The sequence below is a fragment of the Penicillium manginii genome (assembly GCF_028828005.1).
Source record: "Penicillium manginii strain IBT 31320 chromosome Unknown utg000005l:1.0-5665137.0:1.0-5668048.0, whole genome shotgun sequence".
NCBI lineage: Eukaryota > Fungi > Ascomycota > Eurotiomycetes > Eurotiales > Aspergillaceae > Penicillium > Penicillium manginii.
In genome coordinates, this window is record NW_026643106.1 from 1,834,140 (window position 1) to 1,860,344 (window position 26,205).

The 26,205-nt window shown below is 50.2% G+C and overlaps 10 protein-coding genes across 10 annotated transcripts; 4 read left to right on the forward strand and 6 right to left on the reverse strand.

The window, feature by feature from the left end:
• Positions 1–1,081: 1,081 nt before the first annotated feature.
• N7533_007064 (serine/threonine-protein kinase) lies at positions 1,082–2,382 on the reverse strand (the record flags this gene model as incomplete). The annotated part of the gene is made up of 2 exons (XM_057103714.1): positions 1,082–1,704; positions 1,785–2,382. 2 exons carry the CDS (start codon positions 2,380–2,382, stop codon positions 1,082–1,084), a joined length of 1,221 nt encoding a protein of 406 aa, XP_056958671.1.
• A 4,346-nt stretch (positions 2,383–6,728) lies between these two features.
• N7533_007065 (putative serine/threonine protein kinase (Prp4)) lies at positions 6,729–9,250 on the reverse strand (the record flags this gene model as incomplete). Its single annotated transcript, XM_057103715.1, has 3 exons — positions 6,729–8,209; positions 8,267–8,478; positions 8,532–9,250. The coding sequence occupies 3 exons, from the start codon at positions 9,248–9,250 to the stop codon at positions 6,729–6,731; spliced, it is 2,412 nt and encodes an 803-aa protein (XP_056958672.1).
• Positions 9,251–9,759: 509 nt separating this feature from the next.
• On the forward strand, positions 9,760–10,116 carry N7533_007066 (translation machinery-associated protein 7; the record flags this gene model as incomplete). Its single annotated transcript, XM_057103716.1, has 3 exons — positions 9,760–9,781; positions 9,870–9,959; positions 10,019–10,116. The coding sequence occupies 3 exons, from the start codon at positions 9,760–9,762 to the stop codon at positions 10,114–10,116; spliced, it is 210 nt and encodes a 69-aa protein (XP_056958673.1).
• Positions 10,117–10,586: 470 nt separating this feature from the next.
• Positions 10,587–12,180, reverse strand: N7533_007067 (uncharacterized protein; the record flags this gene model as incomplete). Its single annotated transcript, XM_057103717.1, has 2 exons — positions 10,587–11,988; positions 12,050–12,180. The coding sequence occupies 2 exons, from the start codon at positions 12,178–12,180 to the stop codon at positions 10,587–10,589; spliced, it is 1,533 nt and encodes a 510-aa protein (XP_056958674.1).
• A 718-nt stretch (positions 12,181–12,898) lies between these two features.
• On the forward strand, positions 12,899–13,615 carry N7533_007068 (cytochrome b5-like heme/steroid binding domain-containing protein; the record flags this gene model as incomplete). Its single annotated transcript, XM_057103718.1, has 4 exons — positions 12,899–12,911; positions 12,969–12,993; positions 13,064–13,301; positions 13,385–13,615. 4 exons carry the CDS (start codon positions 12,899–12,901, stop codon positions 13,613–13,615), a joined length of 507 nt encoding a protein of 168 aa, XP_056958675.1.
• An 803-nt stretch (positions 13,616–14,418) lies between these two features.
• On the reverse strand, positions 14,419–15,567 carry N7533_007069 (ankyrin repeat domain-containing protein; the record flags this gene model as incomplete). Its single annotated transcript, XM_057103719.1, has 1 exon — positions 14,419–15,567. The coding sequence occupies one exon, from the start codon at positions 15,565–15,567 to the stop codon at positions 14,419–14,421; it is 1,149 nt and encodes a 382-aa protein (XP_056958676.1).
• Positions 15,568–15,976: 409 nt separating this feature from the next.
• Positions 15,977–17,032, reverse strand: N7533_007070 (uncharacterized protein; the record flags this gene model as incomplete). The annotated part of the gene is made up of 1 exon (XM_057103720.1): positions 15,977–17,032. One exon carries the CDS (start codon positions 17,030–17,032, stop codon positions 15,977–15,979), a length of 1,056 nt encoding a protein of 351 aa, XP_056958677.1.
• A 1,011-nt stretch (positions 17,033–18,043) lies between these two features.
• ish1 (double-strand break repair enhancer MSC1) lies at positions 18,044–19,808 on the forward strand (the record flags this gene model as incomplete). Its single annotated transcript, XM_057103721.1, has 5 exons — positions 18,044–18,128; positions 18,181–18,268; positions 18,313–18,444; positions 18,503–19,282; positions 19,334–19,808. 5 exons carry the CDS (start codon positions 18,044–18,046, stop codon positions 19,806–19,808), a joined length of 1,560 nt encoding a protein of 519 aa, XP_056958678.1.
• A 739-nt stretch (positions 19,809–20,547) lies between these two features.
• On the forward strand, positions 20,548–21,595 carry N7533_007072 (PQ-loop repeat-containing protein; the record flags this gene model as incomplete). Its single annotated transcript, XM_057103722.1, has 3 exons — positions 20,548–20,615; positions 20,679–20,936; positions 20,995–21,595. 3 exons carry the CDS (start codon positions 20,548–20,550, stop codon positions 21,593–21,595), a joined length of 927 nt encoding a protein of 308 aa, XP_056958679.1.
• A 288-nt stretch (positions 21,596–21,883) lies between these two features.
• On the reverse strand, positions 21,884–25,620 carry N7533_007073 (uncharacterized protein; the record flags this gene model as incomplete). The annotated part of the gene is made up of 9 exons (XM_057103723.1): positions 21,884–21,997; positions 22,061–22,159; positions 22,243–22,314; positions 22,353–22,474; positions 22,528–22,633; positions 22,835–23,024; positions 23,178–24,745; positions 24,912–25,167; positions 25,271–25,620. The coding sequence occupies 9 exons, from the start codon at positions 25,618–25,620 to the stop codon at positions 21,884–21,886; spliced, it is 2,877 nt and encodes a 958-aa protein (XP_056958680.1).
• Between the last annotated feature and the right edge of the window lie 585 nt (positions 25,621–26,205).

Here is a 26,205-nt window from a genome sequence, read left to right on the forward strand (position 1 = left end):
TGTTCGGCGGTGCCGTAGGACTGCGCAACGTTGCACGGGGGGGTTAGTGAGACGAACATTAATTCAATGATAAGGAAGGAGTTAGTCAAAATGGATTGTGAGTAGGCCGGGAGGAAGACTAAAGTTCGTTCCAACCTAGGATGGTTCCTCAAGGCTACCCTTATAGCAGTTAAGTTTACCAGCATTAATCGTATCTGAATGTCAAAGAGAAGAAGGTTGTGTTGCGTAGCGATGATGCAATTGTTTTGCTCCATTTGGATTCCCAAGGTATCATATCGTAAAAAGTAAGCCGACGCATCCAAGCCATGCCGCGAAAAATGTCTATGCACGTGATGCAAAATGAATCACCAAAAAAACCGAGATCAGATCAGATCACCACCCATAAAGTCATCAAAGAAAAGAAGAAAAAGAAACAAGCAAATATAGACACCATCGTTTCCAACCAGATGAAACGAACCAGAAATGAAAGAAATAACAAGCAGGGTTCAACCCATCCCCGTCATTTGATAAAACGCCAGATAAAAGAAAAATAAAAAACCGGCGGCACAGATATCAAAACCAATATCCATCAAAGGCCCCACGCTGAGGTATGATCTCTGCAGTTTTGCCTCCCCAAAATATTACCATTTCGAAAAAGAAACAAAAAAAAATCAACAAAGAAATAGACAAAGGTTCCTCCCGGTATGTGTGGAAAATATTAAAACAATCGAAAATAAAAAAGAATTCAAAAGTCCGGAAGAGTGGATGAGAAGCCCAGAATCCGGTGGGCGATGCAAAGGTAGGACTCGAGAGCTGCTCGAGGCCGATTTATGGTATGGTCCAATCAAAAAGAAATACATGTCCAGTAAGAAAGGGAGAAATGGTCAGCTGGTGGCCAAGTCCAAATGGGCAATGGCTGTCCGTTATGGGTAGCTTTTGAAAAAAAGAAAAGGGCACCCATAAGAAAGTTATAACCGGTGTATCGAAACACCAATGCGACAATTATCTGGGTCGGATGTGGTTAAAAAATCGTGGCAATAGAAGAGCGTAGAGGTCATGTAGGTGCGTCGTAGAGAAGGATGCGAGGGGAGATAGGAACCCCTTAGCAAACCGGAATCAGTGGGCCCATTAAGATATCGGGAATGGGCTGCTCCACGCAGTTGGAATGGGGGAAGACCACCTTGCAGTCAGGCACTTGTTGCGATACAACAGGTGACATGCAGTTGAGATCTGAGTAGTCATCTGTGATGGCAGAAGTATCGGACACGGCAGCCTCGGAAAAGTCTGAATAGTGTGAGGAAGAGTCCGAGGAAGAACCAGAGTGCTGGGCATGCATAGGGTCCACGAGAATGTTGAAGGGCATCTGGGGCTGGACGTAGTAGTCGGTCTGCGGGATCTGGTCCTGCACCCAGGGGGCCTTGGGCGTCTCTGTGAAGCGAGGGCACCCCAAGATCAGTTGACGCAACTCTGGGATGGTGATCCTCTTGGCTGGGTCGCGTTCAAATACCCGGCTAAGAATACAAACCATCTCCGTGGAAAGAGGGAGGATGGACTTGAGAAAGAATGGATCCTTCAGGTACTCCCGGAATGTGGAATCCTCCATTGAAGCACGCTTCCATGGGTTACGGCCACAAGTAAGATTGACTAACATGACGCCGAGGCTCCAGACGTCATTGGCGGCTGAGACGTAGCAAGACATGGGTCGAGGGTTGGTTTGCTGACATTCTGTGTTTCGGATTTATTAGGAGGGGCTGTCTCACTGGGAGGGGGGAGCTTTCAAAGGAGATGACGGATCTCTAACTTACCAGGTGACATGTAGAAGGTAGAGCCACAGCCAAAGTCCGAGGTGAAATAGTCCGTGGTTGCGAGGCCAAAGTCGGCAAGCTTGACAGTCATGGCCTGGTCTGTGACAAGTACGTTCTCGGGCTTGAGATCGCGGTGGTAGATTCCAAGATTGTGGCAGAACTGCACGGCATCTAGCAGTTGCAAGAACACGCGCTTGACCAAGGGGTCATTCCCGACGAAGTTTCCTTTATCGGTAATGCTGGAGAACAGATCACCCTCCGGGCAGAACTCCATCACGACATAGGTGCAGTCCTGGGAATCCATAATGCGAACCAATGAAACCACGTTAGGATGTTGACTCGCCAAGTGGTGGAGGCGGATTTCGCGTTGCTGGTATTTCAACTGGCGGGGATCCAGGCCATTCTTGTTGAGCGCCTTGACGGCGAAACGGATATTGGTGTGGATATCGACGGCAGTGTAGACAACACCGTACGCACCCACACCCAGAATGCCAGTCAGTTCAAGCCGGTTGGCTAAGATAAATCCTAAGCGGTCCTCGGGAGCATAACAACGGGGTGATGGCGATGGTGGCGGAGTGGGAAGCATGGTAGGATACATGATCGCCGTCACAAGGAGAAGAGGGCGAAAGAAGATGATATACGTAAATAGGTCCAAGTCGTGGAAAGGAATGAGTTATCCTCTCTGTACTCCCGGGGGGCGGGAATATAGAGTTGTAATGGGGGGGAGGGGAGAGGCGGGATAGGTCCTGGCTTTTTAGAGATCCAAAGTCCACGGCATTCAGAGGCAGGAATCCATTCCACGGGGAAGTCCAACTGGTCCTAGGGAGAATATTTCTGTTGACAGAGAGAAATTTCGGTCCAGATGGAAAGCGGTATATAGAAATCAAATCAAATATCGAACAGCAACAACCGGATGGGAAAGGAGAGAAGTAGCACAAGGCTAAGAATCGAATTGTTATGGTTGGGGGGGGGAGGCCCCATAGATAAAAATAATCGATGATGCGTCCAGTTCGTGGGCATAGCCCATGTGGACAAGCTGCGGGCCAGGCCACCGTGGCTTTCGACGCTTCGACAAGCGGTGTGCAGGCAAATGCGACCCACAGGCCAATCAGGGCCACCCCGAGTGCAGCTATGCAGGCGCCACCTGCAGGCGGTGATTGGGTGGAGCCGGGGGTCGCACATAACGATCGTCTGGCGTTGCAGAAGCCTCCTGGAAAATAGGGGCCGTTGGCCGTGTGGCAATAGTTGAGGGGGGTGGTCTGCGGGTGGATACACCACTGGCCACTGGGTCTGCTGTTGGTCTCTGTTGGTCTCTGCTGGCGCCTTTCTGTTGGTGGTCCCGCCACCTCATCGGATCCAACGAGGATCCAGCCCCCCCTTTCCTCCCAGCCCCGCAGGATGATGTGTGTGGATACGAGTTTAGAAATGGAATGGAATGGAGGCGATGTTTCTGCCCTGTGTGGTTTCACCTGTCCATGGTTCCAAGGGGCGATAGAAGTGTTGAAATTGAATGCAGACCATCGAACCTCCCAGACCACCAGCATGACTGGATCACTCTCTTCCGTGCTTCCCACGGCCCCTCCTCTATGCCTCCATGCCCCCATGCCCCTTCTACACCGCGAGTTTAGGTCTTTCCACAGGCAACTTTATTCCCCACCGCGTGAGAGTATGAGTGATGGAACCGGGATTCTGGGAAGAGTCTGGAAGTGAGGCGATGAGGGAGGGGCGCTCTGGCCAACCATTTGCCCAAGGCGTTCGTTTTCGAGAATAGTGTGGAGATCGTTAGACCTTCGCACGGGCCTGGGAGGAAGAGACCCTGGCAGCAGAGATGGAGATTGATTGGGTGAAGGAAGGGAAGGGCCGACGCACAGCCCAGGTGCGGCCTGTGTGACTTGGTGTCTGTTTTGACTCTGTGACTCTTTGGTCTGACTCTGACACTCTTAACGCCGAAGTCAGACGTTGCGAGAGGAGAAAGGTAGACTTTCGGGGGCTGGTCCAGTTGGAGTGTAGCGCCAAGGCAGAGAAAGTGTTGCCCGGTGATCCCCCACTACTCCTGTTACTCCTGGTACTCCGTAAGCACTCCCACTTCCTGCTCCTGCTTCTGTTGCAGTCAGGTGATGAGATGCATCACATCGCTCCTTCCCGCAGAAACCCTTCCCGCGCACCTGCCGTACCCCAGGATTGGCACTGCAGGTCTCCGACTGTAGAGTACAGTATGTACATACTGTAGCTCCGCTCTGTCATCTGTTATGCTGTGCTCTGTACTCTCCGTATGTACTCGATGGCATAGCTGGTACTCCCTACTCCCTACTCCTACACTTCACCGCCATCTTCTACATCACAACGACCTGCATGGAATATTACTCCATACTCCATACTCTACTCCCCACTAGTCCTGTTCTATTGCTGCAGGAATCAAGCTATTCAAATTATCCAAACTATGTAATATCCTATGTACTCCTCTGTACAGAGTACTCCGTACCGAGTACTCTCAATTGAGATCTCAGCCAATCCGCATGGCGTACTATATTCCCTCGCCCCCTCACTCTACCTTTCACCTCCCTATGGTTATGATTATTCAAGTTACTACTCCATACTCCGTAGTATTATGATGATCCTCCCTATCCTGCATGTGGCGGAATGCCGCAGGGGTGCGGCCACGCAGATTACCTCTGGCGGGACCCACATAATAAACACATCTCGACATCATTCAAAAACTAACAGCATCATCCTAACAATCTGGTGGTTGTTCGCGGATATCTTTGCCACTGGTAAGAAAGACTACTTGTACACGGTAGCAGAAAGGTGGCAATGGAAAGGCTGGGACCAAGCCGGAACTCAAGATCGACGATAGCTCGCCTTCGAGAAAACTCTCCTCGACCCGATGCCGCCATCCGTCCTATGGGATTCTTTTCCAAGGCGTCCCAGATAACCATGCGGCCGCGCTGCTCCATTCTCCATCCGGCATAGTCCGCAGGACCCAAATATCTGGGAGAGGAGAAGGCGAGGGAGAACGAGGATACCGTATTTCTCTGTCCAGTGATCACAAGTTAGCCACCCAATTAATTATTGCCAGATAGGCCAATCGGCTGCAATCCACCCCAATGGACAGCTTTCATCCCCATCCGTCTTCGCCCTATTTGCCCACGTCTCGGGCAATCCGGAAAAGCACTGAGGAACCGCCTGCTCCTCACACGATGACTTGGCTTTGCGTCCTCTTAGTGGTCCCTTCCCAAGGAATTCTCTCACGGCAATGCCGGCCGACGAAAGGGGTAAAAGAGAAAACCGTTTGTGATGCGTCAAGCCGGTAGCCCCTCTCCATTTCCTTCCAGCGATCAGCAGTCAGATTTGTACTCCGTACCGTGGATCATTGATGTCAGAAGCGCTGATCTAGAATTCCTCCGTAGATAGAACCTGTATGTATCGAATGCGAGCTGGCCTATGTACGGAGTGCTTGGAATTGCTAGAGTGAGCCGTGGATCCGGGGATTTCAGAGTAATCTCTCTTCTTCCAATGATCGTCCTTGATCAGTCCATATCTCCAAGGCTGCTTTGCATACGGACGACGGATATGTCCATAGGCTACTCCGTACTCCCTCCATAGAACTCAGTAGCCACGTCTGATCATTGGGTGTAAAAACTCGGTTCCCGGAATCACTTCGTCGATTTCTAGGATGGCATCACACCCACCTGAATGCAGATGCGATGGTGTCTTGCAGTAGCTCTCCCCATAGGCTCGGCATTCTCTTGGAAGCCGCCACCGACAAGGATAGACGACGATGATGTCGTAGTCCATAATATCTCCACCTTCACTGTGATTCTCCGAACTTCTCCAGACAGGGTACGGAATACGGAAGCAGGCTTCTATTCCAGGAGCGGCGGTGGAGAGGCGAGTGGGGCGTCGGGCTGAAGCTGGGGGTGAATGGGCGGAGGCTGAACTGAGAGGATGCCTTACTATCAGCTGATCTGTCGACTATGCAGCATTGCGAGAGGTGGTTCGCTGGGCCCACGCTAGAGTGTGTAGAGCGATCAATAATTTGGTCTCCGCAAAAGCAACGTGTCAACCTCCCGACATAATGTACTAGTAGTGGTAGTAGTAGTAGTAGTAGTACGGATAGTAGTAATCTTTTTGGCCCCAATCTCCCAGAGCCGCATAGCCCCTTTTAGAATGTTTGCTTTGAGGATCTTGTGAAAATGGCACATCTTACTGTATCGCTTTGAATGGATCATTCAATGCAGCAATCCGTACGGAACGAGTAATTCTTAAAGAATATAATGTATGTATACAGTGTATTCAAGTTCAAGTGTCCGACCAGTACGTACTACTAACCAAGTCGGCTCCGAATATGCATGGAGTGATCACTATCACATCCGAGTCCCGAGGGCTTTAGCGCAAGCCTGAGGTTCCATGCAGTACTCCGTACGGAGTAGTGAAATGTGAAATGCAAGGGAGGCTGATCTCGACCTCGTAAAACGTTCAACTATATGCATGATGGGATTTGCTTGCTTGAAAACTCCGGGCTGCTAGTGCTAGTAGTAGAAGTATTTCTTCCTCTTGGAATCTGTCGATACATCGGATCTTGGGGTACTTAGATACGGGGCTCACGGGTAAAATCAACTGTTTGAAACGGAACGATCGTTCAAGCTGTATATTGCAATTGGAAATTGGAGGTTTCAACAATACTAAGTATACCTAGGTATTGTACCACCAGAGCCTTCCCAAGGTTCCAATCTAAGAATACTACATACTCCGTACTAGTTCTACGTGCGAAAACGGTCCTTGAAGTTATGCGGTAAATATATTGGGATATGGCGCTAGGTTATTGTTGATCTAATTAACTTGACCAAGCTCAATCTCCACAGGAAAGGGAGAGGCCTGGAATATTCCACGCACAAAATATAAAGATGATATCAATAAGGATACTATGTAAAACCGACCTTTTCACTATTTGCGGGTTAAGAAAGGGTGTTTCAACGCCTCGGCAGGGGTGCAACGTTTCTCAGGGTTCAGACTGAGACAACGGTCCAGGAAATCCACAAATGATTGTAAGTCTTTCACCTCCACATCTGACATTCCGCGCGTGCCCTTGCCCATGAGTCGGGTTTTGATATCGCGAGTCGGTTTCTTGAAATCCACAATCTTCGTGACAAGACGCCCGGTGATCTTGTCTTCCTCGGTGCCGTGGAAGTTGAGCATGTCATCGAAGTGGAGGTGGGCGAGAGATCCTCGCCGAAGGAGTTTAGGCGGGTACTTTCCGCGACACTCCATGATGGAACGGAGCATTTGGTTGTTGTTGCGACCGGTGAAGAGGATTTTGCCGGTGTAAAGCTCGAAAAGGGTGCACCCGATGGACCAGACGTCAATTGCATAATCATAAGGAATACCGAGAATGATCTCTGGAGCACGGTAGAAACGACTAACGAGGTAGGGAGTAATCTCATTGTCCGAGGCGGAAGATGCAGATCCCAGATCACACACTTTCAGGACGTTGAGCTGTTCACTGACAAGCAGATTGTCTGGCTTCAAATCCGCATGCAAGATGTTACACTTGCGCATGAGGCCGAGTCCTAAGAAAATCTGCTGAGCATAGGCACGGATGGCGCCTAGATTCAATCCGACATCTCGTCCAAATTTCTTGAGAACCTCACGAAGATTCAAACTGAGATTCTCGAAGACCATGCACAAATGGCCCTTGTGTTCGAAATAGCGCTCGAATTTGATGAGGTGCTTCTTGTCTTCAGGGTCGGCCTCGCGCAGTTGCTCTAGGATATCAATCTCTTTCATGCCAGCTTTTCGCATGGTGTCATTCTGGCGAATGATCTTGATAGCAACCAGCTTGTTGGTCTTGGAGTCGGTAGCCCGTACGACAGCTGAAAACATTCCCTTGCCGAGGGTTTGGGTGACATGGTATCGACCGTTGATCAACTCACCAAGCCGCACGTTATAGTACCCCTCGGAATCATCCCAGTTGTCCATCATGCTAATATCTAGTTCCTGGGGCTGTGGGACAGCCATCGCTGATGCATGGGAAGGATGGTCATCTTTCGGGTCTTCGGCAAACATGTCATCGTCATCGTCTTCAGCAAACATGTCATAAGGATCCTTGGCCTTTGATGGTACTGGTGCTGGTTGTTCAGGGGCAGCGTCGGGAATCAGGATGTCCTGCTTTGCGGCTATTGTCTCGTCATAGGCAGCGGATGATACATCATCTTTCGAGCTCTGAACTCCACTGTGTTTTTGTGTCTCTTCTTTCATGTCAAATGTTGGATCGTAATCTGCAGCGGAAGGCTCGTCCTTCTCAGAGCCATCTACAGGGGTTCCAGGATTGGCGAGGTCAGCGTCCTTGCCAATGTTAAATCCAGGAAAGGAGTCTCCAGCCAAATCCTTAGATGTCTGAGACGGAGACAATTGCGGTGAGCCTAGGGCTACAGCAGAGAGGTTAGTTGGCTTTGCATGGTCATGTCTCGGGTCGCGAAGCATACCTGACTTGTCTAGTGCGCTGGTGGACTCTGCGCCGGGTGTAGATGTGTCAGTATCTACATCAGCATGAACAGCTTTCAGATGCAAGGGCGTTGCCTGACTCCGATATTTCGCTCGGATCGCCTCGCGCCGTTTTCGACGCGCCTCTAAAGCAGCGGCTTCGTCGACTGGCTCAATCGACTGGGGTTCTTCTGCCATTTCAGGCGTCTCCGATCTGTAATTGTTATTAGCTACACGATTCTTGAGGCAGGTGTTGGGTAAACATACTCATCAGCAAAATGGGCTCGCCTGGGCAGAGCCCGCTGCACCTGATTCTCTAGTTTTTCAGCATGAAGCTTAGAGTCCCGAGTACTAGCAAGAGCCTTTTTCTCACTCGTCACCTGTTCACAAGACGGCCTGAGCCTCTTGGTATCCGTTAGAGGAAATGCCCCGTTTGTTTTCACATCTGATTCGCCGTACTGCTTAGGCTTTCGAGCTTCGCGATAAGGGGATCGGCTCCGGGGGCGCGGTCGTTTGTCTTTTCGAGAATCGTGATCCTGGTCGTCGGTATACCGCAATCCGCCACCATAACCCTCCTCACGGTCGTAGTCATAGTACGACTTTGGGCGGCGGTGAGGTACGGCTCGATCCTGGGTTCTTTCGTCATATCTCGATCCATAACGGCGGGTGGAATCGTGTCGAGCGCGACTGTTTTCGTAATCATCATATTCGTCGTTGCGTCTGCGCTTGTAACCTCTGCTGTCGCGATACGGGGATCGGGATCTTGAGCGCGACCGGGACCAGGATTTCCGTCGGCGTGGTGATGTACTGCCTCTCAGGGATGAGGGAGATCTGAGCGCCGATGAAGTGCTATCTCTGAGGGGACGGTCAACGCTGGTGCCATTTAAAGGAGGTTGTGAGGCAGTTGCCTTCATCTCAGAACCTGATTCAATGATCTCACCCTCAGAAGGGGTCGACGGAGACCGCGACCGGTGATCCAACGCCATGTTGATGGACTATCGCTGGGGAACAATTCACCACTGAATGGAATCGAAATTTGCTTCTTTTCTTCTTTCTTTCCTCTTGATGAAATGTGTTTTCGGCCTTTGGAGGAGGCTTCAGCAACCAAAGCTCAGTTAGCACGAGCTCCAGAGATAAAACCAATTGTTAGGTATTTGAAAATCCAACCGGCTTGAGGGGCCTGCCTTCGCACCAAAGCCTCAAAACTTTGATCAATCCAAACACATGCGAGACCCAATATTGGCAAGTTGATGAATGCAAAGTATACAGTCGAGGTCAATTCGATTCTGTGCTGGTAGGAAGATGAAGAAGAGCGGAGGTCAACCAAAATCGCCTCGGGGAATTCCCGCTCCATCCCTAATACGGAAAGCGGTATGACCACCCCTCTGATAAGCGTCTCTGGGGGATTTTTTCTTTTGCCCTCGCCGCTGACAACCCCTCAACCCTCTTTTTTCGATCAACCCTCTTTCGTTTCAATCTATTTTCACATCTCAAAATGGGTGGCGCAAGCAGAGAAGGTATGCAGACATTGTCTCCTTTTTTCCTCTTCAGATACTCCATTTCATTTTCAAGAATAATCAGACTAACGCTCGTTCTCATTACTAGGTGGCAAGGTCAAGCCTCTCAAGTCCGCCAAGAAAGAGAAGAAGGAACTGGACGAGGATGAGATCGCTCACCGTGAGAAGCTCAAGGCTGGTAAGTTTTACTCTCACGGCGGAATGCTTCCATTGCCTCTCTAACACGAGACACCACAGACGCCAAGGCCAAGAAGGACATGATGGAATCGGCCAAGGGCAAGAAGGGCCCGCTGAACACCGGCCAGCAGGGCATCAAGAAGTCGGGCAAGAAATAAGTGATCGTTGGAACTTGGACACCTATATTCGCATGTCCGCCCGCCACTTCTCCAGGGACTTCTCAGTCCCTTTCACGACCTCAACGAGCCATACCTACGAGCGATTCGAGAGGGTGGTATTCCTCCACTTTAGCAATCAATATCAAGAGCAGTACCTTGAATGTACTTCTGTATATACATAAGCCATCAATACCAGCCATCTTTCAAAAATCTTCGAGGAAAAAAAGAAGAAAAAAGGTTGGAAGACCAATTTTATAGATTTAGGAGATTTAGGAGATCGTTTGGATATACAAAAGAAAGAAAAAACAAGACAGGAACCCTTGCTAAAGAACGGAAACGGAACGCTGGGGAATTAAATATCACCAAATAGCACACGGGGTATCCAAATCAGAATAATAGATGAAATAGGGACTAATCGCCGCAGGGAAACCTTGAAAGCACTGCGTCTCTCTCGTTGCCTTGGTTGACACTCAACTCGTGACGCGCTTGATCCAGAGATTACTGCCATCGCCATTATTCTCCTTCTCGTCCAGCCGTCTCCAAGCTCGCGCGACCTTTAAGCCAAGTTCGTGCTCCTCACGCTTAATCTCCGCAATCTCATTTTCGATGCTCTGCACACTCTTCTTCACTTCTGCCTTCGCGGCCACGTCATATACGAAAGAACCGGGCTGGATCACCCGAGTCAATTCATGGATGACCGTTTCCAGGTTGTGCCTGCGCTTCGCGAGTTCATCTCGTTTTGCCTCGAGAGACTCGATCCGGCCTACTGCATCCTTCGGCTGATCCTCGATGGGATTCTGAACGGTCAACGTCGGCTCCCGGGTTACCTCCGAGGGCGTGGGTTTTCGTACTGGCTTCTTAGAGACCGGCATACCTGGCATGCCTGGCATATTGATAGGAACTGGTCGTCGACGAGACATAATTGAAGGGAGGTCATCCGTAGACTTTGAGTCGAGCTGAAGGCTTTCACGCGGGCTCTCACCCGGACTGTCGTTGGGACTGTAGGTCTTCATGGTGGACTGGATCCTGGCGCCCCCGCTGGTTGGCCTCATCATTTTTTCGGGTATGGTGTCGACAAAACTAATCTCATCTCGATTCCGTTGCTCTAGCTGTTTGGGTCGTTCTGGGTATACTCGGGGATTGCTCGAGGGAGCATACTCCGTAGCCGGTCTCTCTGGCAACGTTTTGGGGGGATCACCAGCAGTGATCGTCGTTACAGTCGTCGGAAGGAATCCAAGCGTATTGTTGAACCGGGGACTCGCGTCTCTCGTGCCAGAGTGATTGCCGGAATGCTCTGATAATGGGAGCACACGTGACGATGATCTACCTCGAGTTTCCTTCTGCGTAGTAGGCTCGTTTTTCGAAAAACTGCTGATCCGGGTTCGAGCCTGTGCGAGCTTCTTCTTGGTTTGGAGTTGCTCTCGAACCCCATGGAGGAAATTGGATGCGTGTGATCCGGAGGGCTTGTGAAAGGTAGTGCTACGCGGGTTCACCTGGCTTGTTTTGCCATTATTGTTGTCAGTCGGTTCTCCTGAGTAATCATCCCAGCGCATAGGTTGGCTTTGATCTTCGTGTGTGGCGAATTGCACAGCCTTTGGCATAGGATGTGCGGGTTTCGGAGCTAAGGGGGAAACATCGAGCTGGGGGAGCGGCGCATTGACAGAGGTCCGAGAGTTGTCGCGGTTATGTTGAATAGGTTGATCAGTCTCATTGATCGGCGAGACGCAGAAGCTACTTCCACTATCACGTCTGCCTGTAGGTCCAAATTCTGGCGATAATTCTGGGGAGACGGTGGAGTCTCTCTTGTCGTCGATAGCACCCCGCACCAGTGGCTGGGCTGCGGACTGTTGGGGCAACGAGGAGCTTGATGCGCTGCGAATAAAATCGGGATTAGGATAAATGGACAGGTCAGATCGATCGTTTGCACGCTTACCTTGGCAAGGCGGGCAGGTCCTTTGTAACCAGCGAGGGATCCGCAGAAGCCGAGATGTTCGTCATATCATCCGGTGTGGGGTTGTTGTCAGCCGGCCGTCGCGATCGACTAAACGGTCCTTTAGGCCACATTTTGATCTGCGGGGTTGTGGTGAATCGACGAGAGACCGTTGCAGATCGAGGATTTGCGGTCTGTGATGCCCTCTGGTCGAAGAGAGGAGGCTGAATGAAGAGGGTTGACGAGCAAGGAAGCCTGGCGAATACAACACCCTTTTTGTTTACCCACGGGAATCAAAGAATGGGTGCGGACCAACCAGCTGAACCCAAAAGCCTGTCAGATGCTTTGGGCTGTCAGGTTGTCAGACTGTCAGATTGTCAGAAAGGACAAGACTAAAGAAAAAAAACAAGGCGCTTCTTCAAAAACCAGCATGGCATCATTAGACTACCCTAAGTGGGTAGCGACAAATTAAAATGGGGGCGATTGACGAGTGGAGTTGAAACATGGAGCTTTCAGGGACTGGGCTGTGTTGGCAAGGCCGTTTCATATGAGAAGGAGGGGGGGGCTTTGGGCGCCAGTCGGAGAGTTATTAATAACATGGACATGACCCCTCATGTTTGGGTATTTGATAGAAGTGAGCATATTTCATTAATCAGTAATCATGTAGATTCAATGTGTAACAACACTCTCTATGTGTGTTAAAAGTAGTAGTTGTAACTACACAAATAAGCGGTATCACGTGGATGATGACATCGTCCCCGCTTTGCAGCTCCTCCGCAGACTCCGATCGGTTCTCTCGATCGTCCTGTCAAAAATACTCCCTTTCATCATATTCCTGCCATTCCATCCATCATGGCCTCTACTGGTAACAATGTCTCAGTGTCCCATGCATCTTAAGCTCTGCTAATCGGTCCTAATCCAGAGGAATCTGTACCACCGGCCGAAGTGTCCGTCATCCCATTGATCCATCAATCACCTCAAGGATAAAAGAATGCCGTGCTAATCTTCTACAAACAGCATGTCCGTCGCCTCACCCATCAACCTCATCCTTCTCTCGCTCTTCGTTGTCCTAGTATACTATCATTTCCGCCCAAAGCAAGCCATCAGCCTCCCGCGCGGTCCGCCCCCCGTTGTTTTCCGCACCTACACTCCCAAGACGTTGATTGAGTTCAACGGCGAGAATGATCGCCCCGTGTACCTAGCCGTGCGGGGTCGTGTATTCGATGTATCCCCCGGCCGAAACTTCTATGGACCGGTAAGTGAATGACATTCTCCGTCGATCTCAATGTAATAGAAATTCCCCACCGCAGATTTGCTAACAAGCTCGATCTTATTAAGGGTGGCCCGTACGAGAACTTCGCTGGCCGCGATGCCTCGCGTGGCTTGGCTCACCAGAGCTTCGATGTCGAGATGCTGACGGACGACCTGTCAGCCCCATTGGATGGGCTCAAGGACCTGGATGCCGATCAGCTCGAAAACCTCCAGTCGTGGGAAGACCGCTTCTCTGAAAAGTATCTGGTAGTTGGTAAGCTCGTGGCTGAGGGGGATCCTGAGGCACCCAAGTCTTAGTCTGCAATGTTGATCTGAGCATTATCGACATGAAATTGCCTTTTGGGCGATTGACAGCGGCAAAGGGAAGAAGATTTTGTTATGACAATAGGCGTACACTATTCTCACTCATGGAAAAGCCACTTCGAGCCTCATCCGGGTTTTGATCCGGTAGCCTGGATTGTGGATTTCATCTACGGCTTCAATTGTGAATAGACTAAGCCGTCTCCTCATTTAGGGCTCAAATACGTGTCATCTCCAACCTTGGTATATTCTATGGCTGGCAATTCGGATAATAACTATGACCATACCTGTATTGATGATTGACCTGGATGGGCTTTCTATCCCACCACCTAAACGGTTGTCTATCTAAGCAGTAGTTACTGCATACTACAAGTAACACAAACACTCTATAGTTATAGAGACAGCGAGAGGGAGGTGCCCATGTGTATGAATGATAACTGTGCTCTGGGGCATACCTAAACACCCTTATCTCTTCCCTATCACTGCCTCGGGCAATCCTTACCTTCAAGTTGCTGAAAACCGAGGCTTCCTCCACCGTGATCATATCCACACCAACGGGCAGCGATAAGAAGGGCTGTTTTAATGGCTACGAGGCTGTGTTCGACAGCGGTATCTCGTTATAAACGCGATCAGGACCCCATTTCCGCTAATCGTTTCTTCGATATCCAGCCCAGGGTAGCTACCACTACACTACCATGTCTCTACTACGAAGTACCCCAATAGCTATTGAATAGCCTTTGAAAAAGTAGAATTCAATCACAGCAATAACAGAGTATCTGCTGGTTGCGGCACTTCTTGAATTATCTCTTAACCCATACCTCAATACCACGAGCAACGACAGCTCGAGCAATAGCAGCTAGAGGTCTTCCGTCAAGTTGCTTTTTTGCTAAAAAGGCCAACGCCTGTGGTTGATCATAGTCTCTGGGATCGAGTTTTTGGAATATTCCTCGGCAAACAGGATCGGGATCATACTGCAGTAGCAATTGAACGACGGAGATGTGATTTCGGGTCGCTGCGATTTGAATCGGGGTTTCATCTAGATGGTTCAATGGCTCCATCGCCACATCGCTCTCAAGCAATCGACGTGCGGTATGGAAATCACCGTAATGCGCAGCTTCATGTAATGCAGTGTTCCCGCGTCCATTGGTTGTCATCGTATCAGCGCCCGAATTTAGCAGAAGTACTGCCATTTTGTTGTCGGATATTCCGTAGCTTATCGTACGATGAAGGGGTGTGAAGTTTAAATCCCTCTGCCGGACGTCGACATAGGCGCCGTAATTCAACAAGAGGCGCGCGGTGGCGATTGAATGATTCACAACGGCGTGTAAAAGCGGTGTTTGTCCATTAATGTCCATCGCGTCAATCACTGCTCCCAGTTCAATCAAGCGTTCTGCAACTTCTGGGAAGTCAAAGTAAGCAGCATAGTGCAACGCGGTATTGTTACCGGGACCCAGGGTCCTCACATCGAGTTTGTGGCTACTCTCGTGATCCAGCATAAGTTTAAGCAGAGAACTCTTGGATGATTTGTGATCGAGGTTGAGAAGTAGCTCTTCGTTTTGGTGTTGGCCTGCATGGAACGCTGGGCAATTGAACAAGACCCGGTCTTTGGGTTTGAGAGCCCAAATGAGAGGAGATGTATCTCCCCATCGACAAGCATTCGGATCTGCTCCGGCATCTAGAAGCAACCGAACCATATCAGTGTTTCGATTTTTCAGGGCCATCATCAAAACATAGCCTTGCTTTGTATCTGGATTGGCTCCGCTGGCAAGTGAAAGCTGTGCAGTCCTCATGCGATTATTTTCACTGGCAAAGACCAGAGCGCGAGCTCCAGATCGGGCATCTTTAGCATACAACACGGGGTTGAAGAGCTCATAGAAAAATCGGTTGCTTCTAGCCAATGCAGCGATCCCTCTCTTCTCATTGATGCTGTCGGCGATGTGGAGAAGCATTTCATTCGGCAGGCCGAAAATGAGTGGTTGAAACTTTGGAGGGAGAGCGACAGAGGGCTGAAGTGAGAGTAAAGTTAGAAAATGAATATCCGTCTCAAGAGAAGGGGAAATGATGGCTTGCGTTAGTAGGGTCCATGGTGGCGATCAAAGAATTGTACGAGCGAGACAGGATGAAAATTGGTGAGACAAAATGAAAGTAGGAGAAGTGAGTGAAGCAGAGAGTTGTTGGTGATGCAGGGACGGGTGCACATGCGGAAGAGAGCTTTGAACCCATTGAACATTCCCTGTACTGATCACCATTACTCTTAATTTAGGTCAGAAACATCTACTAGTATATTAATAAAGTGTGAACTTATTAGTATAATTTCTATACTAATAGTGAACCATACAAACTGTTCCAAATTATATCTCATCTGGAACTAGAGTGTGCCTTGCCCATCCAGAATCCCTCCATCTCCCAGCGGCGGGCAAGAGCAAATTGCTCCACGGCAGAGGTCCCCATGTCCGATCCCCACCATTTTGCATTCAAGAGCGCCATTCTCCCATTCAAATCGTTGTCATTGGACCAGTTGATATACCAGGACCAGTGGAGTCGTCTCCATGGCATTGGTCCTCCCCAGCGATGAGCATGGTTGAGGAGATCTTGATCTGGAATGCCCATATAGTATAATTCAGGCAAGTTCAGAAGATTGGAATAGAACTGAAAAAGCTCTGATGAAGGTGAATAGATGAAGACTCCACCATTGAAATGTCGCACCGTCTTGTCGTGATCCAAGAATGGGTATTCATGTTCACGCTGGAACGACTCGGCCGATGCGGCCATCACGAATGTTGCCGGCCGCTTGCCCAACTCCGGGTTATCAATGATCGTCTCGTCTGTCTCAGTCGGCTCGGTGCTTGGATCGAGAAAAATACCATCGATGGGTCGCGTGAGAACGATATCCGCCTCGAGAAAAAGAACCTTTTCGTATGGGATTACGGTTGGGTCGAAGAGACGCAATTTGGACGCCATTTCCGACCAGCGTGAGAGTGACAGGGGCATGCTGTGGGCTACATGATCCACCTCAATGACCATCGCTCCATCTTCTCGCAATCTATGGCGTTTGGTTTCGCGGACCTCCGGGGTGACCAAAACAATGATAGGTACTGGGTCCCGTAGCTTCGTGCTCGGCGAATGGAGCAGCTGATAGACCAGAATGCGGGTGCTCACAAAGTATCCATCCTCGTCATCAATTTCGGTTTCGGCTTCATCAGCCTTTGAAGTCAAGAAGGTACTGATGGCGTGTCGACCTTTGTAGATGGATTGTAGCTGCTGATCTGCTTCAATATCGGGAATGTTCAATTTGTTCGGCGGTGGAGCTCCAAATAAAAGCCAGACGGTAAATCCAATAGAAAATAAGCAGAAAGCTATAAGCTTCTTGCTCATGAAATCATCGGGTCGCGAACTTGCAGTATTTTGAAGCATGACTGCCAGTGCTGCCAGTTCCCCGTGGTTACCTACAACTATTCAACGTGATCGACCTTGGGCACTTCGAGTAGTATAAATATTATATACAGCACGTATCCTAAGAGCTTCCAATGTTGAATGCAGCCCTCAAGATGGTTTTCATGTAACCTACCACAGCTTTTTCTGCTACAAAGTGAGCAAAAATCCACTCTAAAAACTTTAAAATTGAAGTGGTTACTCAATGTAGAAGGCGTGGAGGTTACAATGCAAGCTGAAAGCGGCCTTCTCTCAGAGCCGCGGTGGAGAGCTGGGAAGGCCTGAATGCTGATTGGTCGGTTGGCGATGTATATCGTTTGGTGCCTCGATCGGTAGACGAGAAGAGAACTTGAACTTGAAGAACTCGGAGTCATGAGAACTAAGACATAATAGTAGAGCCTTTGCTATAACTCATGACTTGTAAGAGTATACCTAGGTATATATGGTCAGATTCCACCGAATTCTTAGGCATTCCGATAAATCAACTTGAAGGTTACACACTGTCTCGTCGCCTCTACTTCGAAACGAAAAACACAGAATCACTACAGAACGGCGGCTATATCTAACAAAGCAAAATAAAACAAAACAAAACAGAAAGCGAAAGGCGATGATGCGAATGCGAATGCGAAGTTGGGGAAGAATGAGAACTTGAAAGAAGCCCAGCTTGATGAATCATGCATCAGACCTGGGCCCCGCCAAGCCAACCAGCCAAATTGTCCCCACTACGTCACTGCGCGATCATCCCTGCTCGATGCCTTTTTCCCTGTCTACACCCTGTTCTGTTCCAACTCCAATTGTTGCCCCTTTCATCACGATCCGGGCTCTCATATTTAAGACCTCCGTGCGCCTCTTTTCAAAGTTTTTCTTACCCACCTGTTGATGGTACGTTCAACCTCACCTTGAACTTGCCCCGACCCACACTAGTTCCGCTATACTCACCTAGCTTCCATCTCCAGCTACTTTGATAATAGCTCAAACCCAACAACCATCAACATGAGATTTCACCTGGCCTCAGGTCTGGTGTTTCTACTCGCCACCACCGAAGTTGTTGCAGCTTCGAGTTGGTGGAGCAAAGCCGGTGCGTCAGGTCTAGGTACACATGCCGTCGACTAGTACTAACATCGTCCTAGTCTACAACAAATGGCACGAAACTGAGTTAGAGCGATGGCTCTCAGATCATGGTAGGGATAACCAGCTACCGTCCTTCCAACTCACCTGGTAAGCGATATTGACAAATTATGATTAGATATTCCCTACCCTAGCCCGGCCGACCGCAGGGATCTCGAGAACCTTGTGAAAACCAACTGGGACACCCGAGTGCAAAAGCCCCTCGGTAATGCCGCGGACCAAGTCTCTGACGAATTTCATTACGCGAAGGAATGGGTCTTTGATTCGTAAGATGCCCTTTCCACATTTCTTGATAATGTGGACTATTACTAACTTGGATGACAGTTGGTCGGATTCGCAGTTGAAGGCATTCCTCGATCGTCACGGCATTCCTGCACCCCAGCCCCGCAAGCACGACGTACTGGTCAAGGCCGCACGCGAGAACTACGAAGCAGTCGCAAAGAAGGTCGGCGAGACCGCATCTTATCCCGGAAACTGGCTGTACGAACAATGGACCGATTCCGACCTCAAGGGGTGGCTTGATGCGCGCGGATGGCCTGCTCCCCAGCCCACGAGCCGTGACAAGCTTATTGCTTCCGTGCGCCGCAACTCCCGACTGGCTAGCCTCCAGGCAAAATCCATCTCAGCATCGGCTGCCGCATCCGCTCAAGCTGCCCAGGCATCACTGAGCGATGAGCTCTTCAATGCTTGGTCGGATTCTAAGTTGAAGGAGTTCCTCGATGAACACAATGTTAAGGTACCCCAAGGTTCCAAGCGCAATGAACTTATTGCCCTTGCACGTAAGCACCGCTCCTACCTCGTTGACAAAGCTGCCAGTGCCTCTGCCGCTGCCGCAGATGCATTTGGTGCCGCCACTACCAGAGCTGGTAACGAATATGCTCGAGCTACCGACGATGCGAAGCTGAAGGCTGAACATGAGTTCAACGCTGCAATTAAGCTGTGGTCGGACTCTCGCCTCAAGGCGTTCCTGGATGCCCGAGGCGTTCCTGTTCCCCAGAACGGCAAGCGTGATGAGCTCATTGCGAAGGTTCGCGCCAGCGCCCACAAGGCCGCCGGTGGATTCAATGAATACAACTTTGATACTTGGGACAAGGAACATCTTCTGTAAGGGATCCTACTCACCTCTATTGGAGTTGCTCTAACACCATTGTCTAGGAAATATCTCTCTGCGATGAATGCAAAGGCCGCAAAGAAGGCCGATGCCTCCCGCGAGGAGCTTGTCAAGCACGCCAAGGACTCATACGCAAAGGCCTCCAAGGCTGGTGGCGAGCATTACGCATCTGCCACCTCATCAATTGCACAAGCCACCGGCTCCGTCAAGGAAACCACCTTTGACCAGTGGACACACTCCGATATCAAGCAGTATCTTGACTCATATGGCATTCCAGTTTACCAAGGCTCAAGCATCAATGAGCTCCGTGCAGCAGCCCGACGCCACGCTAATTACTTCAGATATGGAACCACTAGCCCATCTGAGACAATCTACGCCAAGTTCATGGATACTTTGCATTGGGCTTTGGACCAAGTTAAGATTGGAGCCTCTAGCGGTCGTGCGCAGGGCCAGGAAGCCGCCGAGAAGGTTCACGAGAAGGTCTCGGATGAGACACAGCGACTGCGTGGTGAGCTGTAAAAGGCAAGTTGAATAGGAAAGTGGAGCTGTGATATGGCGTGCGCTTTCGTTCATTGACTTTTCTTTGATCACGACGACATGATTTTCTTGATTCTTCTTTGAGGCTTTCTTCGGGATGTTAATTTCGGGTGCCTACTGTGATATTGGCGCGTCAATAATTCGTAGTTTATCCTTAAAATCAAACAAGTTAACGGTCCAACCTGTTAGATCAACCTAAATGGAATCTCGACATGTGATCACCCTTTGCTAACCATACTTCGTACCTCTCTGGTACCCTGTCCGGCAAATAATGGACTATTGGTGATAGTGTAACAGGTGCCTAAGTATCTGGTTACTAGTTGTGATGGGTAGGAAGGCCCAAACTTGAGTGACAAAAGTCACTGGCTGAACAACCACTAAAACTTGGGGGTGATGTACGAATTCTGTGAATTTGACTCGGCGCTAGTTTGATGCGGGGGCCACCATCAGGCACGCTTGATGTTCCCCTGTTCCCCTCGTCTTCTCGGTCGGACACCCCTGCAGATATCCTAAGAGGTACACCTACTTGTCCGTGAAGTACACCTATGTTCCCCTTGTGAAGTGTGAAGACCCAGTATAAGAAAAGGTCAAATACCCAGAAAAACACGCTGCACAAAGGGCGCCACCTTCAAGTGAGCACTCGCTGGTAGCCGCGACGTCATCCCGAGCAGCTCCATAACTCTCACTCCACCCCCGACCTGCGATTCTTCACCAACACTCCATGGATCCCCTCACGCCGCACTGCCGCGAGCTGGCCTCGCCTGGCATTTTCCAACCCGTTCTTTCTGTGTAATGTTCCTCTGTTGACTACCTCTTGGAGGAATCCCATCCACTAACTACGACACCCTCCAGCTTGATCATCTTTGGTATCCTCTTCTCCTACCTTCCCCAGCATGCCCGCATCATATCACGCAAAAGCTCCTTCGGCATATCGCCTTACTTTATTCTCCTGGGAACGACGTCAGGCACATCAGCATTTGCGAACATCCTAGTCTTCCCTAAGACATCGCAGGATGTCGGGTGCTGTCAGCAGATTAGCGGGATGGCCTGCTTCGCAGGGCTACTGGGCGTGTTCCAGGTGGGCATGCAATGGCTCTGCTTCTTCTCCATGTAAGCTCACTTTGCTATCAACATTGAGCAACTCGAATCACCCACTCACGACCCGCAGTCTCCTTCTCTTTGTAATCTATTTCCCTCGCGCGACTTCCCCAACCGACCCTGTCAGCACCGTGTCCTCGACCAACGGCCACACCTATCGCACCGCCTTGTCCATAAGTGCCATCTGTATCCTCCATGCTATTGTGACAGTCATCATATCTGTCGCCTTTGCCATCCAGAATCCGTCCGCGATGCAATCCTGGGCCAACTTCCTCGGCATTCTCGCCGCTGTCCTCGCGTCTGTTCAGTACTTCCCGCAGATCTACACTACCTTCCGGCTTCGCTGTGTGGGGAGTCTCAGCATCCCGATGATGTGCATTCAAACCCCCGGAAGTCTGATCTGGGCATCTAGTCTGGCAGCGCGGGAAGGGCTGAAGGGCTGGAGTATATGGGGCGTATTGCTCGTGACTGCATCTCTACAGGGAACACTGTTGGTGATGGCTATCTATTTTGAATACTTTGGCCCGAACGGGAAACGGAAGCACCAGACCGATGCAACCGACGCCCCGTCCAATGGGGTGGCCTCTGAACGGCCTGAGACACCTGCAGCGCGGGAATCGGTGGATACGGAGCGGCCTTCTGAAGAGACTCCGCTTTTGCAGAGTCATTAGTATATTCACAGCTTGGATCTGGTAGATGTACTGCTAGATATTGGAATCTCGCGTTCTCTCTAACCCGTTGGATAGCATAGAAAGAAAAAAAAACAAAGTACAATGAAGCAGTGGGAGGTCCAAAATGAGAATATTTGATACGTGGGCTTGTATCTTAACCAGGAGAATCCCGTATGGTTTTAGAAAATGCCAATAACTAGGCTACAGTCCCCTCGGCCACTCTGCAAAGAAAATCCCCCCGTCATCGCGTCGTTGCAAAATAATGTTGTTCGTGCGCCACGCCTTTTCTTAGGCAGCGTAGATCAGACGGAAGATGTCGTTCAGGACGAAGAAGCTGCCCTGTCCATCGGGTTGGAGGTTGAAGCACTGGGTGTAGCTCATGGGCTTCGACTCTTCATCGACCTATTTCACGGCGTCAGTATTGGGGGTGATATGTGGATGAGAGATTGGGCCAAGAGGACGTACAATAAGACCACCGGTAACCAAGACAGCAATGCCTCCCTCGCTGGAGGGCTGGGCGTCCAAGGTGGCAATCTGGTGGCGCACCTGCTGGAAGGGAAGGCTCTGTTGATTGGACATAGAGATTAGTATATCTGTGCGGGAACTCCCTGGGAGGTTCAATCCGAATGGGATAGGGAAGGACGAACGGTCAGCTTCTCGAGGATGCCGGCGGTACCCTGGACGGAGGAGGTCTCAAAGGTGAGCATCGATTGATCACGCTATTGTAGAAAAATATTCATTAGTAACCAAAGCTCACTATATCCATTGCCGTTGGGGGTTCGCGGCGCGCACAGGGCGGGGTATAGGGTCTTACGTAGAGAGGAGCAAGACCGCTGCGGTTGGAGTCGAAGGTCTGGTAGTAGAACTCAACGAATTGTTCTATAAGGTTGGAGGTCTTTGGTCAGATTTATGGCTCGCAAACGGGGAACGACGGCTTCGTTGGCCGTCTGAGGAGAAGGTTTCTCTCGCCGGCGCGGGCAGCGCGGGCGCATCGGCAATAGGGGATGGAAGGCCACATACGAGCGACAGCGGTGAAGTCTAGGACAAAGAATTGTGTTAGTCAATGCTGCTTCTTTGTATATAGCACTGTATGTCTTCGTTTCCATTTGGTTGCTGCCCTATCTTGTATGGCGCAATTCCTTCTCGCCAACGAGGTGGGATGCAAAGATCTACCTCACGCGCATAGAGGGGTATAATGGTCAAGGTGGGACACGGGACTTGACAAATTGTGAGACTTACCGGACATTTTGTAGAGAGGTGGTTGAGGGACGTGAGAGGAGATACGACGGTATAGAAAGCTGAGAGGGCAGAGTGCTGGGGAGGAAGGTATTTGTTGATGCGGGAGGGGTGATGTCCTCTGTGGGGCTCGAATTCTGCCGTTGCTGCCTGGCTGCCTTGGCTGCTTGCCCAAATCGAGTACTGATAGATACTATGAAAGTAACTTGAATTGCAATAGATTATCAACTGGAGATCTATTACTACGTATTGGGGCAGACTACTAGTTAAATAATCCTGCAAAGGACTTGGTATCATTGCGTTCGTTGCTATCTCTACCTTACCACGCCCTGCGCGAACAACTCACTCCGAGTCTGACGCAAACATGTCCTCGGCTTTGGGCCGTGGTTTTCGAGGACGTCGGGAGACAGGTTCTCGTCTTTCTGGTTCTGGATCTTGATGCCCGGTGATATCTTCGGGCTGCCCTGGTGGTTGGGTCATGACAGCGTCGCTATCTCGTGGCATGCTTTCTTCCTCCGTCGGCTCTTCTTCGTCGGGCATCTCCAAATCACTGTCCTCCATGGGAACGCCATCGATGTCGCTCATCGATTCGTCTTCAGCGGGATAAGCCGTGACGGGTGCCTGATGAGCTGCTTTTTTTATCTCGGATGGCCCGCTCTGATCGAAATAACTGGATCCCGGGTCTTCATCGTCAACCGTCTTCCATCGGTTCTTTTTCTTAGAAAAGGCGTTACTGGCTTGTTCGATTTCTGCCTTCTCCTTTTCTTTTTGTAACTCTTCGTCGGTGAGGGGTGGTTGCTCAAACACCTGGACAAAATGCTCGTGACTTGACTGCGGGAAAACACACCACCCTTCCCATAGATGAAGCAGGGTCCCCACGCTGCGCTTCCATTTCTCTGCCTTGAGTCGTCCCCAATGAAGGTCTTTCTCAAGTCGACCAAGATGTTCAAAGACCTTGTGCGAGCGTAAGGCTGACTCGAAAAGTTGCCGGTATCGCCAGGCATGGCGAACCCCACTCGTGGCTGATGAAGAAAGGATATCAGAAATGGTGTATAACCCGACCAGTTTGGCCGCAGATAGGTCCATTTTTCCCTTCGAGGGATTATCATTATCTTTCTCGTGACTCTCCCGATTTGCCGCATCATTTTCCAAATCTCGGTTAGGATTGGCACCAGTATATGCCAATGGACTGAGAATATTCAGGACAATCATATCAACAACTTCGTCGGCACCCAGTCCTGCGTGTTCGATAGCAAAAGCGGTAATCCGCGCGATATCGCCTCGTCGGAGTCTAGCATGGGTTGTCGGCAGACGAGCGAGTAGATGAGTGAGCTTGGCCTTCTGTAGCGGGTTCATGTACCCGAGTCCATCATTTGGGCCATTCCCTCCTTCTGGAGGTGGTGCTCCTCCAAGATTTCGTTTTTCTTCTTCGCCATCCGACTGCTCCTCGTCGGAAGAGTTGTAGTCTTCGTCTGAGATAATCTCGTCAAGACGTGTTGTGAACTCGAATTTAATATCTCTTTCCGGGGCAATCCAGCTGGCTCCATCCTCAAAGACAGACGACGGCTGTTGGCTCTTTGACTTTCGATTGCCGTGAGACCTGGGGTTTGTGATGACCTGCCATAACTTCCAGCGATAATAAACCCCACCAGGACTTCTTGCATCCCAGATCCAAGCCCATTTTTCCTCTCTCTGGACTTCCGGTCGGCTCATAAGCAGGGCCTCAAATTCGGGGCCATGATTAAGGAGATTCTCCAAGGTTTTATGGATCAAACGTAACTGCTTAACGTCTGCTGGCGCCTTCACTTCGACTTGTGTAGCTGTGACAATTCGGCCCAGATTCGGTCCATATGAACTCGGGGGGTGCAAAGCCCCCACGATGTGAGCCTGGTGGTGGTGCCCGGCTGAGGTTTCCTGGTCCAAAGTTAGGTTGGATAGTCTTTGCTCCAAAAGGGAGTGAGCTGGTGTTTGTCATGTTGATATTTGAAGGCATATTTGAGCTGATTGCTGCCGACGAAAGATGACGGGAAAGCGTTAGATAGTATCCCCGGCCAAGATACTTGTTTTGAAGTGCGCTCACGGCACTATCAATGTCTGAGGCTGCTGAATCACTAGCGAGAGTAATTATTGCAGCCACTGATTTTCGCTCTGTTGGGGATTGGTTTTGTGGGCGGAGGATGTGAACGTTCCCGACGACAAGAGGGGAGCTGATCAATGATTTGAGGACAGATGGCGATGTCCCAGGAGGAAGCGATGAGAGGTACAGTGTAGGTCTGGCGGCAGCTCTCTCGGCCTCCTTTGCTTCAGCACTCCGATCATCTTCATCATCCGAAGGGCTGCGAAATCCGAGGGGGGGGTCCAGATGAAACAGGCCCTCCTGAATGATCGTATCCCAGCACTCCTTGAGCAGTGTCCCGGCCGCGTGGCTGCGCCACAAACCCCTCATGAGGTCTCTTCCGAGACAGCGACGGCGGTGGTGGACCTAGGCTTCCTGGTCCACTACTGCGTGGTCCGGAGTTGGTGAAATGTCGTCGGGGAGGACCCCCTCCGAACGCACCACCCCTTCCTCCAAATGTGTTCGGCCGTCCATCTGAAGCTCGAGGACCTTCAGACACATCATCTTCAAACGACTTCACAAAGTCTTCGTACACAGCGGCGGTTTCGGCTTTTTCGCGGGCGCGTTTGGCTTCGGCATCAGCTTTCTGGCGCTCGAACAGCGATTTCTTTGGGAGGGCGGAAAGTTTGGCAGAGACATCAGGGAATGCCTTTCCTTTTGTATCGTCGGGCATGTCGCAAAGGTGCTGCGAATGCAGCAGAATGATGGCCAGTCAACTAATCGACAATGGTGGACAAGCGCAGGAGAGCTAGAGCCCCGATCAGCAAATGGCTGTCAATATGGGCGGGCGGTGACAACTGGTTAGAGGCGGTGAACGGTGCTGGGGTAATACTGTAGCTCCGAGTCAACAGTATAGCCAAATTGTGTTTACAACCTCACCAATCAGCCGCCAGTGTCAACTCCATTACTATTAGAGGACCTAGGTGTTCTCGGAATTGTCACTAATACAGCGAAAATCGAAGTCTACTCCGGAAATATAGGCTTGGCACAACATGCAACGACTGTTAAGGAAGGGCACATGATGTTGAATACGGTGCTGTATATCAAACTAAATCGATATTAGATTCGCAATTTTTACTTGCATTTAATTCCAAGTAGCCTAGCTGATGATCATAGGTAGCAAGAGTCTCCGCACTGAAATTGGCCCATAGTGAATACAGATCATATGAAGGACTTCGATCGCATCTTTATTAAAGAATCGATTATTTAGTACTATTATTAAGTACTACTATATATTCCATGGATACACTATCTAGGC